Source organism: Pelecanus crispus, chromosome 4, assembly GCF_030463565.1.
Source record: "Pelecanus crispus isolate bPelCri1 chromosome 4, bPelCri1.pri, whole genome shotgun sequence".
NCBI lineage: Eukaryota > Metazoa > Chordata > Aves > Pelecaniformes > Pelecanidae > Pelecanus > Pelecanus crispus.
In genome coordinates this window covers 83,171,537-83,187,758 of record NC_134646.1, presented here as the reverse complement: position 1 = coordinate 83,187,758, position 16,222 = coordinate 83,171,537, and the positions used below count along the sequence as shown (strand labels likewise).

Sequence of the window (16,222 nt, the reverse complement as noted above, 5' to 3'; positions counted from 1 at the left end):
TTTTTGTGTTTAAATTTTTCCTGTTACTTTTCTGTCGTGACCACAAAACCCTAAATTGTCCAACATTAACGTGCCTGTTCTCTTAATTCCAGTCAGGGTGTTGTCAAAAGGCTTTTTTTACTTTTAGCCAGGTTTGTTCCCCAGATTTTTAATAATGATGTTAAGAATTAGCTGTGTGCCTCTATCATTTTCATAATGTGCCCATTTCCTTTATGTCAGGCTCATCAGGAAGCTGGGTGTTTGGCAGGCAGCAATACCTCTTCCTATATTAATACCTAGGCTACGGTGTGCTTGGAAATGGGCTCTCTTCAGAGCCAGGTGGTCCCTGCTTCTCTTACTGCTTCTGTCAAGTCATTCACAGATAGGAACTGAGTATAAGAAAAAACATAAATTAGCAGGGATACAAAACTGACCCCTTACAACATCTAGTCAGCTGATCAATCCACCAGACGGATCAATCTCATCATCAGTCCTACCCACCCTCCTCAGTGCTTCCCATGGGTTGACAATTTGCTGCTCCTTCCATTCTCGTTGGGACTTTTTGATAAATGTTGTTAAGAAAACATGGCTTGTTGGAAAATACCAACCCTTTGAAACTGAAGCTTATCTGAAAAAATATCAATTTCAACTCAACTTTTCATTGGGCAATTTTTTATGTGATAATAGAGAATGATGGAGCTGATTTATGTTTTTGAACTTAGTTCACAGTGCCTAGGGCATAGATATAATCTACCCACTAACTTTCCTGCCTATACAGTATTTGTAAGCCTCTTCAAGTCCAGAATGAATGTAATATTCAGAATGATGGAATCTGTCTGCCTAATGGAGAATGCCACAGTAGTTTTCTTAGAGCTCTTCCTTTTCTATGCCTGTTAGAAAGTTGTGTGTGCTTTTCAAATGTTCCTTTCTACACCTGATAAGTCTCACTCAAATTTATTAGTCACAATTCTCTTTACAGTTCATAAATTGTTATGCAGAAACCCATTACATGATTAAATTCAAGACTTCTTCTATGAGTCCAAGCAGTTAAAGATTTTTCTGTCAGTTGCATTCATTTTAGTCCTTTTCTACAATAATTATTTTAATAAATTTACTATGCACTGTTCACCAAAAAGATGGCAACTTTTCCTAGCAGTTGCCACTGTAGTTGTTTGAATAGTTTTGTCTTGTTTATGTGATTAAATATTCTACTCATCTTTGAATGCACTTCTTGTCTCAGTTCTGTAGCTATCTGGTAAAGAAGGAAACACTTCTTATTTTTAATTAAAAATCTCAAATTTTTAGAATAAACACAGAAGTTGTGGAAAAACTGCTAGCTGAACAAAGAAACAACAGGCTTCTTGCAGTGCTGAATTGTGCACCCCAATATCTTGCGACATGGCAGAAATTTGTTCTGCTTCGTACTGATAGTGAAGGCGGCAGGACTGTCTTTCAACAATCTGAACTACCCAAACAAGCACATCCAGGTTTCCTTGGACAAGATATTAGTGGGTTCCCTCCATCTGGAGTGTGAGAGCAAACTAGGCTGTGTATAACCTTGGACAATCGGGTTTATCAGGCCACTGGAACAAAGCAAGGAGAGAGCCAATTTGGCAATACAGATGCTACTTTGAGGTAAAAAGAAACATTTTCCTTGTCTTCTGTAGAACATTGAAGTTCAGCTGCATGACTTTTGCCAGGATACAAATAAGGCCACATTATAATTCAGCCGAGTTTGAATTTTTAAATTTGCTTCTGTGTTTATTCATATCTTAAGAGGTCCAGTGTGTTTTCATGTTCCCAGCACCAACCACAATGTTGAACATCTAAAATGTTCATGTTGATGTTCATGAACTCTCCAGTTCAGTGAAGGCTAATCAGTTGTTCAGTCAGGATTTTAAACTACGGAGTAGCTGAGAGCTGCAGACAAAGAGGGATTAGAAATGGTAATGTATTCACACATCCAAAACAGTTTATTTTTGAATTGAAATTTAATTAATGTTTTATTGTACTTAAATGTAAAAGTGATGTCTCAAATGCACTAGTAATCTTAGTTAGAAAAGTTCTTTCTAAAATGTAACGTGTGAAATAATTGGTTTAGATTGTCATAGATATGTGGCTAAATATCTTAAAGTTCTGTATTCTTGGTATTTTACTATCCCTTAGGAAAGAAGTAGTTGGTTTAATTAAAATTATACATTTTAATGGTCTATGAAGTGAATGAGATGGTGTGCTATTGCATCTAAATGCGAATATTTAATCTAAAATACATACTAGCTTTAGGGATATCAATTGTGGTTTAAAATACATAGTGATTCATCTTCCATCACTTTATCTAAATGTCAAACGTAAAGTGAGTCAAATTTAAGTGAACTAGATTGTCTGTATGATTAGTTCCAGAGAGATGCAGGTCTGCTAGCTGAAATGTAATGGGGAAAGATCAAGCCAGATCATATATGGCCTTTTCTGGCCTTGAAATCTATTAATACGATGAGAACAGTGGTCATTCTTCCACAGACAGAACAAAATCCCAAGTGAAAGGGAAAATGAGTTTAGGGGACACAGTAGTAAAGATTTAGAAGAAAAGTATTAGGGGAGGGGAGATGAAGATTTAACAGACATTCGTGTGAAGCTTTGGGACTTCTGAATAACATTTTTAATGCATATTTATATTTAGCAAGCATACAGCATTCTTCACTATGAATTTACTCTACAAATTAATTCCCAAATTTTAGCAAATGATTATACAGTGTAAAATAGAGATTACTGGTGAAAAGAACTATTTTCAGTTATGGAGAGTGGATTTTAAAGTACTGTAAACAAAATATGATTATGTTAAGGTACAAGGTAAATAATCAATATGATTATTGAAGTAGGAGGAATATAGACAGTGAGAAATGAACCATCAAAGACCAGATTTAGTCTGTTATTCCTGAATCAGAAACTGGACAGTTGGCAAGTATATTGGAATGGACAGTAAGTGGTCCTACACTTGAAACACAGTGAGTTTCTACACAAGTCCAAAGGGGATAAAATTGCAGATCTTTGCATCCTGAAGGGTTTGATTTTGATTGATTTTTGGTTTTGTTTGACTTAATAACAAGACAGCATCCATGAGGAAAGGATTAAAAACCTGCTTACTTGTTTAAATATAGCCTATTAGCAATTATGAGGTATTCAAATCTATCATATTATCATTTAGTATCATAAACACCATTCTATATGGAATCTGCAACTCATTTTGGGTCTATACATCATTTTAATTTAGAATAGCTTCATACCAATGCTTTTGCTCTAATTACAAGGACAACACTCTAAAATACTTTAATTAGGTCATGGATCAGTTGTCACGGTCTTTTTAATCTTGGACATGTAGAATAAAAGACAAAATCTAAAAGAGATGGATTAATTAGACCATAGCTTTATTAATTTCTTCCATTTGAGAACTGCTCAGGAATGGTATGTACACTCAAGCTGTCATTGTTTCCTTAATTGTTTCCAGGTGCTTCGAGTATTGTCAGCATCCCCTACTGATCATAGCTGTTCTCTAGATTGCTGCTTAGTGCCCACCATCTTCTATCTCTTAATAAACTCTTCAAGGCTTTGGAAAAATGCCGTTTTCTCAGTGTATTAACCATTAAGAGCTTATTTTCTTAATAGGTAGATGCCTACCTTTAAGTCTGCTTATGATTCTAAAAGAGTACCTCTGAGCCATCCCTTTACTCTTTTTTGCCTGTGTGCCATCCTTAGCAACATGCACTAGGCTAAAATAGGAATTGCTTTTTCAAAGACATGGGTCAGAAGAAATCTTTTTTACCCATGATAAGTCCAATCAGTGATTTCCATAGCAAATGGTGTACAGAAATTGACAGCTTTTCATATGTGTAAATGAAATGCATCTATCTTTCCAGGAGAGAGATACACTTTTTTTTTTTTTTTTTTTGGTAAACTGCATGAAATCAAAATCACTGTTTATTACTTAAGTGCTATACATTTTACAATTACTTTTTCAATGTGTTTTCAACCCATCGTGTAGGCTTTGGCATTTTGTCTGATGTCAGAGAAGACAGTTCAGTTTGATGAGGAGGTAGAAAATGGGTTTGTTTTTTGTCTGGTTAGGTTTTTGCCAGCTAATAGAAAACCAGTTTACCATAGTGGGAAAAGGCTGCCAGACTTGGCACAGTGAAGACAGCAGGAGTGTGCCTCTGTGTGTTGGGCAAAGGAAACACAGTTATTGCCGCATCAACGTAGTCATGTATCGTAAGAAAATTGGTTGAAGAGAACAACTTCTTTTAAACAGGATTCCCGTTCTGTATCCATAAACCAAAGTGATTGTGCCTTTGTTTTTCAAGAGACTGCAAATTACATATTAGTCCTAAAGAAGCCATGATCAGAATATTTGTTTTGCTTTTGTCACTACTGTTAAACATTATGTGATTGCATCTGAAGAAAAGAGCCGATAAGATCCTGAGAGGAGGATCTTTTTGTAGATCATTTTGACTTCCAGTGCTAAGAAATCGTACAGTTCATGTCTTGTTCCAGCACTGTCATGGTACTAGCTATCATGTGTGCTCCTGAAGTTGTTTGTTATTGGGAGAAGGGAGAAACCATATCTCCACTGATAGAGACTCCACAACCTCTCTGGGAGGTTCTTCAGTCCCTCCTATCAGGTGTTTGTATGCATAGATAACATCTCCCTGAGCCACCCATCTCTCTCGACCTATCCTCATATGACAGGTACTCCAATCCCTTAATCATCTAGTAGCCCTTTGTTAGTTTTTGGCCCAGTATGCTCATGTCTGTCTTGTACTGGGGAACCCAGAACTGGACACAGCACCCCAGGTGTGGTCTCACCTGTTCTGAATAGAGAAGGAACACCTCCTCAACCTTGCTGGCAACGCTGTTCCTAATGCAGCCCAGATGCTGTTGACCTTTGCTGCAAGGGTGCATTGCTGGGCATGTTCAAGTTGTTATCCACCAGGATGCTCAGGTCCTCCTCTGCAGTCTTCCAGCTTGTTGGCCCTCAGCGTGTGCTGATGCCTGGGGTTACTCCTGCCCAGTTGCAGCACTTTGCATTTTTCTTTATTGAGCCTTATAAAGTTTCTGTTTGCCCATTTCTCTGGTGTATCAACCAACCTCCCAGTTTTGTATCATTGGCAAACTTGCTCTCTGTCCCATCATCTAGGTCATTAATGAAGAGGATAAACAAGCTTGGCTCCGCTATTGACCCATGGAATACTCCCCTAGTGACCTGCCTCCAGCTGGACTTCATGCCACTGATCACAACCCATGAGGCCAGCAGTTCAGCCAGTATTCAATGCACCTCACTATCCACTTAGCAAGCTCACACTTCATCAGCTTCTCTGTGAGGATGTTCCAGGAGATACTGTGAAAAGACTTACTAAAGCTGAGATAAGCAACATCCCCTGTTCTCCTTGTGTTCCAGGTCAGGTTGGACAGGGCTTTGAGCAGCCTGATCTAGTGAAAGATGTCCCTGCCCATGGCACGGGGGTTGGGCTAGGTGATCTTTAAATGTCCCTTGCAACCCAAACCATTCTATGACTCCCCTTGTCATCTCATTGTAGAAGGCTATCAGATTGATTGGGCATGGTTTCCCCTTCATAAATTAATGCTGACTATTCCCAGTCACCTGCCTTTCCTTCATAAATTTGGAAATGGCTTCCAAGAGTATTTGCTCCATTTCTTTTACAGGATCAAGGTGAGGCTGATTGGCCTGTAGTGGCTGGATCCACTTTCTTTCCCTTATCAAAAAAAGGATGACGTGCTTTCTTCCAGTCTTCAGGAAGCTACCCCCAGCAATCACCATGATCTTTCAACAGTAATTGAAAGTGAACTGGGGCAGGTCCCTTGGTACCTGTGGGTGCGCTCCGTCAGGACCCATGGCCTTAGGCATGTCCAGTCTACTCAGATGTTCCCTAACCAAGGGTAAGCCTGCCTGCCGCCTTTCCCACTGCTCTCAGGGGCCTGGGATTCCCAAAGACAAGTCTTACCAGTAAAGGCTGGTTATTTAGCCTGGTTATTATTTTTGTAAATATTAGTTAATCTGTTACTCCACTTAATATGGCCACACGTATTTTTAACCAGGTTGTTATCAGAATATTTGTTTGTAAATTAAATCCTATAAAAACCCACATGTATGAAAATAGCGTGATTGCTTTTTGTGAGTTACACTTGCAGGTTGTTTATTTTTTGAAAAAAATCATGTCATCATACTTTAATTTCTCTTTGATATACATGCATAGATATGTACATATGCGTGTGTATCTAAGAACATCACTGAATACTTACACATTTCTGTTGTTTATCAGCACTTTCCCTAGCTCCTGGTATAATAAAAATATTTTCTTTTCAGTAAAAAAATATGAAGCAATCAGCCTAATAGTTTCTGGAAATATATTCAGAAAATAAAAAGTTTTTGAATGGTTGTGTGTGTATATATATGTTGGTCTTGAATATGTATATATATGTATATAAAATTATATGGAAAAATGTATAGATTTGTTGACTTCATCTGTTTTTCTGATTCTGCCCCCCCGCCTTGATTTTCACTTTTGATATGTAGTAATCACTTAACACCTTTCCAGTTGTTTGGGGCCTTTATTCCATTTTAAGACTTTAATGATGAGAAGTAGAAATTTGAATAGGATTCAGCATGAGACATGCAGTGGATTGTACATTCCTTTTGCCCTTTTGACTTTTGTTTTTTGGAATATTCTGGTTTTGGGTTATACTGAATCATTCAGAATTTTGGTGACCTTTGCAATCATCTGTCGACAACTTTTTGCAGAAGTTAAGCTTGCAGTACTTGAATTGCCCTTACACAGTTTACTAGATTACTTGTGTGTGTACATGATTCTGCTTAAATACATGTGAAGACATCTTTAAGTGCTCCTACATGAGTCCCTGAATTTAATATCCAAAATGAAATTACATCTTGCTTTGAAAATCTAAGGGAAAGGGTGTTTTTTGAGAATTGGGTCTAAAAGACTCCATTGCTAGGTGCTGTAACTTTGTTAGGAGAAAGTGACTGAGTATGACAAAATCTAATCTTGCGTTACCCCTCAAGGAAGGATAGACAGAGTAAGTCCCCCGGTTAAATTCTATCAGAGCAAGCTAAGTGGTTTGATAGTGACGTTGGAAGATGGTAGCTGTAGGTTTGAACCTTCTCAAGCTGATGAGGTCCCAGAAGGTAAATGATAACTTTGGACACATCTTCTAGTGCAAGAAGGTGGCTTGTTGTGTGGCTTTTATCAGACTCACAGATTCATAGAATGGTTGAGGCTGGAAAGGACCTCTGGAAGTCATCTGGTCTAACCTTTCTGCTCAGTCAGGGTGACCTAGAGCTAGCTGGCTAGGACCGTGTCCAGAGGGCTTTTGAATGTCTCCAAGGATGGAGACTTCACAACCTCTCAGAGCAACCTGTTCCAGTGTTCAGTCACCCTCAGAGTAAAAAAAGTGTTTCCTGATATTCAGAGGGACCCTCTTGTGTTTCAGTTTGTGCCCATTGCCCCTTGTCCTGTCACTGGGCACGACTGGAAAGAGCCTGGCTCGGTTTTCTTTGCACCTTCCCTTTGGGTATTTATAGACATTGGTAAGATTCCCCCCGAGCCTTCTCTTCTCCAGGCTGAACAGTCCCAGCTGTCTCAGCCTTTCCTCATAGGAGAGATGCTCCAGTCCCTTCATCATCTTCGTGGCCCTTTGTTGGACTCTCCCCAGTATGTCGATGTCTCTCTTGTACTGGGGAGCCCAGCACTGGACACAGTGCTCCAGGCATGGCCTCACCAGTGCTGAGTAGAGGGGAAGGACCAACTCCCTCGGCCTGCTGGCAATAATGCAAAGGCGGCCAATGGTATCCTGGTCTGCATTAGGCAAAAAGTAAAGAATTCTGAAAGAAATAAAAACCTTCCGCCCCCATGCAGAATGGATCTAAGTGCCTGAAATGTTGTCCAGCTATGAGTCCTAATTTCACACAAGCAGCAGTTCTACCAGGAATTAAGCTGAATTTCAGTGTTGGGGTGTTGTGTTTTGGTTTTTTGGGGTTTTTTTTGGGGGGGAGGGCAGGGGGGTGTTGTTTATTTTTTGGGTTTTTTGTTTTCTTTTTACAATGAGCATTTCTTAATGTGGCTAGTAGGGGCTTTGTCCAGTGAATGTTCAAAGTTTTTCAAAGCACTTTCTAACCTGACTAAGGTTCATTTACATTTCATTTACAAAATGTAAATTAAATGCATGCTTTTTTCTTAAAGCAGGGTGTCAAAGAATTTAATATGTGGGCCTTAGAGAGAAAATGGCTGACACTATGTGTCTAACAAAAAGGTCCATGTATCCTGCAAGGTATCAGGTAAAGTATTTCTTGTAGCTGCAAATGATATCTCTTAGAAAACCGCAGTTCTTATCACGTGTATTCCAGCAACATAATTGTTTCATAGGGCTGCTGAAATGATTACAGGAATGGATATTCTACGCAATAAGCGGAGACTGAAGTACTGCCTTTAATCTGTCCCGGCTCATCGCAAAAATGTGTTGAGCGAGAAAGGGACAATAGGAAACACAGTGGAAGAATTCTTAAATGGAAGGACAAATGAGGCATCAGAAGAAATGGATATAAATTATCTACAAATACAGTCAGTGTGGAATTAAGGTCTCTCTAATGAAAAAAAATCTCTCAGATTCTGGAGTGCATTTTGGAATGAGTTCCCTACTCCAGTCGGATTAATTGGGGTTAAATGTCTGAGCTGTTTCTAAGATGGAAGCGTGATAAATTTGTCAGTGTAGTTATTATCATATTAAGATTATCATTAATTATATTATGACATGACTGTCTGCAGTGGCAAGGAAGCAGACCTGATGATTCAAGATGTCTGTGTTTCTTGTGTTGACCTAATTTTCAGTGAATGTAATTTAATATAGATTACACAATAACTTGAAATGAATTTGGAAAGAAATGGATAGATGAAAGTAGGGTTGGCTTTTTCCAGATAAAAAGGTTTCTCTGAAAACAAATTTGTCTAGCTGTAGCTCCAACATTACCTTTGGCCTAAGAGCAATTTGGTACTGTTGCTGTACAAGGATAAAAATACGTTAATTGGCACTGGGATAGACAATCCTTCCTCCCCACTAATGGCTGGCTTTCTAGGTTATTATATTTTAAATTGTGATCTACCAGTTCTTTATAAGATTTAAACAACATGCTATGAACTTTTATATTAATACTTTTTTGATTTGCTTATTTGTTTAATGTCTATTTAATACTTTCTTCTTAATTATTTTGGAGATTTATTTCACCTAACTTTAGCTTTCTAAGGTTAAATAACTAATGCAAACTTTCTGAACTGTTTTTTTGAGTCTCCGTGTATTTTCCCTCTGTCTACCAGTGTTGTTTTTCCAATATATTTGCTAGTTGTATCTCCTTGCATAGTCAAGCCTAAGAAGATAATTTTCCTGCTTGCTTTCCTAGTGTCACTGGCCAGTTACCAAATATTTCCTTCTTTCATAGTTCAATGTTAATATTTATCTGAAGCTACAGACTAGTAATTTGGCAGAAAACTGTAAAATCTCTTCAGTACCACAATGGACGTTATTAAACAATTTGCAGGCATCTGATTCCAAAATCCAAACCTTGCTTTGGCTGCCGTTCCATCTCATCTTGGATGTACCTAAAGTTCACGTACTTTCACATACAAAAGTTTTGGTGCTTGATGCTCAGAATCACTTCTATCTCATCTGAATCCAGCTTAGAGCTTAAATAAGGGAAAGCTTTGCTGGGCTTTTCATACGGTTGCATGAATCCCCTTGGGTTCTATCAGCTAGATACGGTCTAAGAGTGCACATTGGATCGAGCTTTCTACATAAAGCTCTGATAATTTCCTTTAATAAATAACCGAAGGGAAGATGATGCCTTCCCAACTGTTACACTGATTAGATGAACCCAGTCATCCACATTTTGGATCAACTTCTCAGGTTAGGAAATTCAAATCTAAGCCTTGCCCACATGCTAGACTCTAAGCTGCTCTGTGATGGCTCTCAGCCTCTCCTTTTACATGGAATACTTTGAGTCACTGACTCAAAAATAATAATAATGATTAAAAAAAAAGTGGAAATTTCATTCCCATTTTTTAGCACACTCTCAGCCAAGAGTTGTTGATAAATTTTTCCACTAACTGTTTGATTTAAAGTATGTGTCAGAAAAATCTTTGTGGCCTCAGAGCTTCTTGCCCCTGGTGTCAGTGATTTTTGGCGCACAGGTAAGGGCACGTAGGTGCGGCAACTTGTGGTACTCGTCCACAGAAACCTTGTCGTTTCTCTGTGGAGACCAGGTACCCAGAACTTTGACTCTGCAATGCTGAGATTTTAGCATGTTTAGAATTTTGTTTTGTTTTCTCTTTATCTGACAATGATTGTTTGTTCCTTTTCTTTTAAGAAACCTTTTGAGAGTTTTGGCAACCTTATGGAAATCTAAGAAAAGCAGGCAGCCTTAGAAATGAGCCATTTGAATTTTTCTATGGAAATTGTATATTATCAGCTTATCATCCAAGATATGCTGCACATAAATTATCATAAGAACACGCGGTCCTAATGGTAATATAATAAGGAAAAGGGTTCTGATGGGAATTATTCACTGTGGCTGTCTTAAGTCACTCCTCCACTATTTGCATCAGCGTATGGGAAGTTATGCCATCTGGGATTTTTTTTGAATGTTGTTATAATGGTCTTAAAAGCAATATAAATATGCTTTGATTTCACATTAGAAGTACTTTCTTTCTGAGCTTCTACACTGGAGTTAAACAGGACTTTTGTTTTTATTTTGTTAATAATGGCAAAGCTTGAGTTAATATAAAATTTCATTTGAAATGGTGTTTGCTCCTCTTTCAGCCTGATTTCCTAGGGAAATGAGGCTTGCACAATTATTGATCTGTTGGTAACTCCTAAGATATTTAAATAGTTGTCCAGTTTCAACCTATACAAAAGAATGTAAAGATAATTAAAAAAAATAAAAAATCAGCAACTGGAAAGAGAAGAAAAGAAAATAAAAACTCAGTTGTGCGTTCACACCAAGAGCAAGGCAGGTGCCATTCAGCCTTGTCTTTGCCCCTGGCTGGCTGGTCGGGCAACGCATGCATAGTCCTGCGAAGGCAGAGCACGTGCTGTTTCTCTCTGATTTAAAATGTCGTGGAGAAAATATGATGGAGTGGGTTTTCCAGCAGTAAGAGAGCTGAAAATTAACATAAACCTATTAATTCAGCTGTGCAGGCATAAACTTTTATTATAGGGATGAATAAAATTGTGATTTGAAAAGAAGGTCATAACAACCAAACTTAAATATAGAAACTGCTGAAAGTTTATGATGCATTTAGAGAATGCTGAATTTTAATAAAAGTAACTTACGTACGGAGCTTTCTTTCAGCAAAGGATAACAGGACAAAGACAGCTAAGTCAGTAGATCATCTTAAAATCAGTTTTTGCTTGGCATAGCCACAATATAATTCCAGGTAATATATTGATGGGATTCCATAGCTGGGCTAGCTTGTTTTAAATACTTTTGTTTTTTAAATACTTTTAACAAATCTACACAGCAGAGCGCAAGACATTGGATCTTAAGTCCTGAGCGTGGCGCAGTCTAACCTAATTAGAACTGGCTCGGAGCAAGACTCATCGGCTGGCACATGACCGTGTGCAGATACGGCTAAGTGGCTTCTGACAGAGGCAGCGAGCGCCTAGGATTTGGGTTAGGGGTTTCCGTAGTGAGTTGTTTTCCATAGCCTTTTGAAGTCCTTTAAAATACGCAAGTGTGTGTCTCATAGTTTGGATTAGTACTATCACCTCTGAATTTCTGTTTTTTTTATGCATAGTTTTTCTCCCATTTCTTGAATTCTGAGGGAAGATGATGCATTTTCAATTCATTATTTTTCAGCTGACACTTAAGAAGTAAGGCGGTGTAATCACCCATTTCCTACAAGGAGGAAGGTAGATAGGAAGTGATGCATGTTTTCCCTGTTGCCTAGAATAATATTTGAGTTCATAACAATTTTTAACATTGTGGCTTACCTAAAAACGTTTTTGAATCAGTGATTTTTTCCGGGGGCCTCAGCATTTTATATAAAGTTTATTTTATGTATTCTAGTCAATTAATCCTTGATGTTCACATCACAAATCGGAATCAGCTGCATTTCAGTTCTGACGTTACAATAACACTTGCAGTATAGTTATTGGTATAAACATTTAGATTTAAGTTTTAATGATAGGTCCAGGTTCCTGTTCCTATATCTAGAACCATACTATTTTGCAAGTAACTTGTGAAGTATAAATGCATCATTCTGTTTTTCAGATCATTAGTGAAGAACTTATTCTTTAGGTGTCTGGAATTGGTTTGGAAAATTATGGGCTGATATATGTTCTAAATTTCTGTATGGTCTATATGATATATTGTTGTTTTTCTGGTAGTTACAAAAAAACATCCTATAGCTGAAGTCCCTTCACTGTCTTCTGTGAGTCATCTTTGAAAGGAAAAGTTACGTGCCATAAGCACCACACAGCTGCCTGCTCACCCTTCCCCTTCCCCGGTGGGACGGGGGAGAGAATCAGAAAAACAAGGTAAAACCCGTGGGTTGAGATAAAGGCAGTTTAATAGGGCAGCAGAGGAAGAGAGAATAATAATAATAATGGTAAAAGAATATACAAAGCAAGTGATGCCCAATGCAATTGCTCACCACCCGCCGACCGATACCCAGACAGTTCCCGAGCAGCGATCGCTGCTCCCCGGCCACCCCCCCCAGTTTCTATACTGAGCATGACGCCGTATGGTATGGAATAGCCCTTGGGCCAGTTTGGGGCAGTGTCCTGGCTGTGCCCCCTCCCAGCTTCTTGTGCCCCTGGCAGAGCATGGGAAGCTGCAAAGTCCTTGACTGGCATAAGCAGCACTGAGCAACAACTAAACCATCAGTGTGTTATCAACATTCTTCTCCTACTAAACCCAAGATACAGGACTATGCCTGCTACTAGGAAAGAAAATTAACTCTATCCCAGCTGAAACCAGGACAGGGTGTTGGTTGTCAGATGGCTGGACATGAGCCAGCAGTGTGCCCAGGTGGCCAAGAAGGCCAACAGCATCCTGGCTTGTGTCAGGAATAGTGTGGCCAGCAGGAGCAGGGAGGTGATTGTGCCCCTGTACTGGGCACTGGTGAGGCCACACCTGGAATACTGTGTCCAGTTTTGGGCCCCTCATGACAAGAAGGACATTGGGGTGCTGGAGCGTGTCCAGAGACGGGCAACAAGGCTGGGGAAGGGTCTGGAGCACAGGGCTGATGGGGAGCGGCTGAGGGAACTGGGGGTGTTCAGCCTGGAGAAGAGGAGGCTGAGGGGAGACCTGATCGCTCTGCAGCTCCTGACAGGAGGGGGCAGGGAGGTGGGTGTTGGTCTCTTCTCCCATGTAGTTAGTGATAGGACAAGAGGAAATGGGCTCAAGTTGCACCAGGGGAGGTTTAGATTGGATATTAGGAAAAATTTCTTCACTGAAAGGGCTGTCAAGCACTGGAAGATGCTGCGCAAGGAAGTGATTGAGTCCCCATCCCTGGGGGTATTTAAAAGCTGCGTAGATGTGGTTTAGATGGTTTAGTGGTGGACTTGACAGTGTTAGGTTAACGGTTGGACTTGATGATCTTAGAGGTCATTTCCAACCTAAAGGGTTCTACGATTCTATGATTGGGGAAAAAAAATAATACAGATCATGAATAAGAGTGATAGGTCTTCTAGGTGCAGAAGAGCAGAGTAAGTATCTGAGAAAGGCGGTGAGGACGGGGGAGCAGGAGTGAAGGAGAAGGATGTTGTTTGAAGGGAGAATTGTAGAGAGATGCGATTGGGATGATACTGTTGGGGTGCTCTGTCCCGTCCTCCCTACCAGTGCAGGTGAGTTCTGTATTTCTATAACGCACGCTGCTGGTTTTCTTATGTTGTGCTGGTTGCGCTCAGCAGTCTGTCTTGGTGTTTCGGTTTGCTTTGTAGTTGTTACAGCTCTAGAATAAGATCAGTTTTGGAATAAAGAAAAAAAGGCAGAGAGTATAGAGACAGTTGCTGCAGATGTGGTAAAATACTTCTCCTGAGCAATTCAATATTCAATAAGCCACTGTTTTTTCCAAATAGCATTAGTTTATTTAGTGAGTTGTTTATACTTGCTGAAAAAAAGTACAAGTGTAAAACCTATTTTTAATTACCTTTTTTTTTTTTTTTTAAATTCTAGGAGAAACAATGAGGATTGCCTCTTCGGAGTTTGCTGATGACCCATGCTCCTCAGTGAAACGGGGCACCATGGTGCGGGCTGCTCGTGCCTTGCTTTCTGCTGTCACTCGCTTACTCATCCTGGCTGATATGGCTGATGTCATGAGGCTTCTATCGCATCTGAAAATCGTATGCATTTTTAATATTCTGTATTCTTTTTGCATGTTTCGTGTATAGAAAAATAGAGAACAAATCCGTAATGGATGTCACTGTTCACATTTCTGACTTTATTTCACCGTTTTTTCTTAAAGTGTTGAACAAGTAGTAGGAGATGACACATTTCTACATTAGATTCATTCATTTGCTAATTTTGCAGAAATTAATTATTAGAGAGTTAAAGCAAAAATCATCAGGTATCTTCAATGCCTGGAGTAGTACTGCTGTTAAGCAGCTCTCTTAACTGAACAGATGCATTTACTTAACTCACCTTGCCTGTTGTCCGGATGGTTTACCATCTCAGTACTAACTCAGTGCTTGTAAAGTATTGCTATCTTGTGGCAGAGTTTAGGTACTGCAGTTGTTCTACTTTTTTTTTTTTTTTTTTTTTTTTTTCTTTGCATGACTTCTGAATGCATCAAAAGATTGAATCTTTAATTTGGAGTAAGACAATAGTACAAGTGTCTAATCAGTCACCAAAGAGGAAAAATAGAATAAAGAGGAATTAAAGATTGTCAGATAGTTTGGTATGGATTTGTATTCACTTTGGCTGCCACCATTCACATTTTTGTACAGCAGTATTAAAAGACTTTGCAGTTGAAACTGGGACTTTTTTTTTTTTTTTGTTAGTTATTGGACTGTCTCACTTTTATTGCATAAACAAACAAAAACCTCTGAAACAAAACAATTTTGCAGAAACTCATATACGGAATATTTAAAGCCTGCAGAGTGCATGTGTGAGTTTAGCAGAGGGGATGGACAGTTACTTCTTTTTAATAACTGTCCAAAAAGTATTTTCTTTTTTTTTTATTATTATTATTATCTGTCTTTTTAACAGTGTAACTGTACACCAATATTATGTTCTGGAAAGACAATGAGAACCCTTCAACCTGCGAACTGTGCAGATAAGCTAAATAGTTTGAAAACAGTTTTCACAATGAAAAAAGCAGATTTGTCTGCCCAGATTCTCGTGAGCTCTGCTCTAATGAACAGAACGCTGCTCTTGTAATCGCCAGCATGTGGCTCGGATTATGTGCAGTGTAAGCATTGTCTCTCTCAAATATGCTTTTAATTTTTCCCTGCTATAATACTCCATGCAACTGTAATTAAAAAAATCCTTTGCTAGTGAGACTAACGCTTTAATATTATAAACAACAGATTTTGCTAAACATTATGATTAAAATTCAGATTCAAGGTCTTCCATAGGCAATGAGAAATATTGTTCTCACATCTGAGATGTCTTCCTTCTGTTACAGCAGTGTACTCTGTTATTTAAAACACAAATGTCCCATAGTGTTTTGTAAGTGGGTGTATTTACTCACACAGTTTGCACTCTAGATTTACAAGGGCAGTGTATGGCAATGTGGTTTGTAATCTCTGCATTTATCAGATGTTATTATGGATCCTGTTTCCAAGAAGCCAGACATCTCTGGGGTTTTTTTTAGCAAAATTCAACTTACAAACCTTAAATTTGAATTTATTTTTTTTTTCAGGTTAAAAAGGGTAATTTATTTCTGAAGATTGATAGTGTAAATATTTTTCTCTTACCATTTTATAATGCAAACTAATTTTAGATCAATAGAAATTAAGTTACTAGGAAAAAAAAGTGTATATATTTTACAAAATTGATGATGGGATAGCTCTTGTGTTGACTCAAAGGTAACATTCAAAGGCTGATATAAGTTAACCATAAAATTAATAGACTAAAATCATTCTGCGTGTCAAAGTTAGGAAGCCTGTTTTATACTGAAATGTACTGTAATTAGTTTTCACTGAAAGCATGTCAAAGGAGTGAGTT

General features: G+C 38.6%; 1 protein-coding gene across 3 annotated transcripts in view; it reads left to right on the top strand.

Annotated features, from left to right (window-relative positions):
- CTNNA2 (catenin alpha 2) overlaps nucleotides 1-16,222 on the top strand; it is a 459,260-nt gene that overhangs the window by 60,939 nt on the left and 382,099 nt on the right. For all 3 annotated transcript variants that reach the window (XM_075708706.1, XM_075708705.1, XM_075708704.1), the window contains exon 3: nucleotides 14,231-14,397. In XM_075708706.1, coding sequence (XP_075564821.1) covers nucleotides 14,231-14,397 — 167 coding nt within the window. The remainder of the gene's footprint in view (nucleotides 1-14,230; nucleotides 14,398-16,222) is intronic.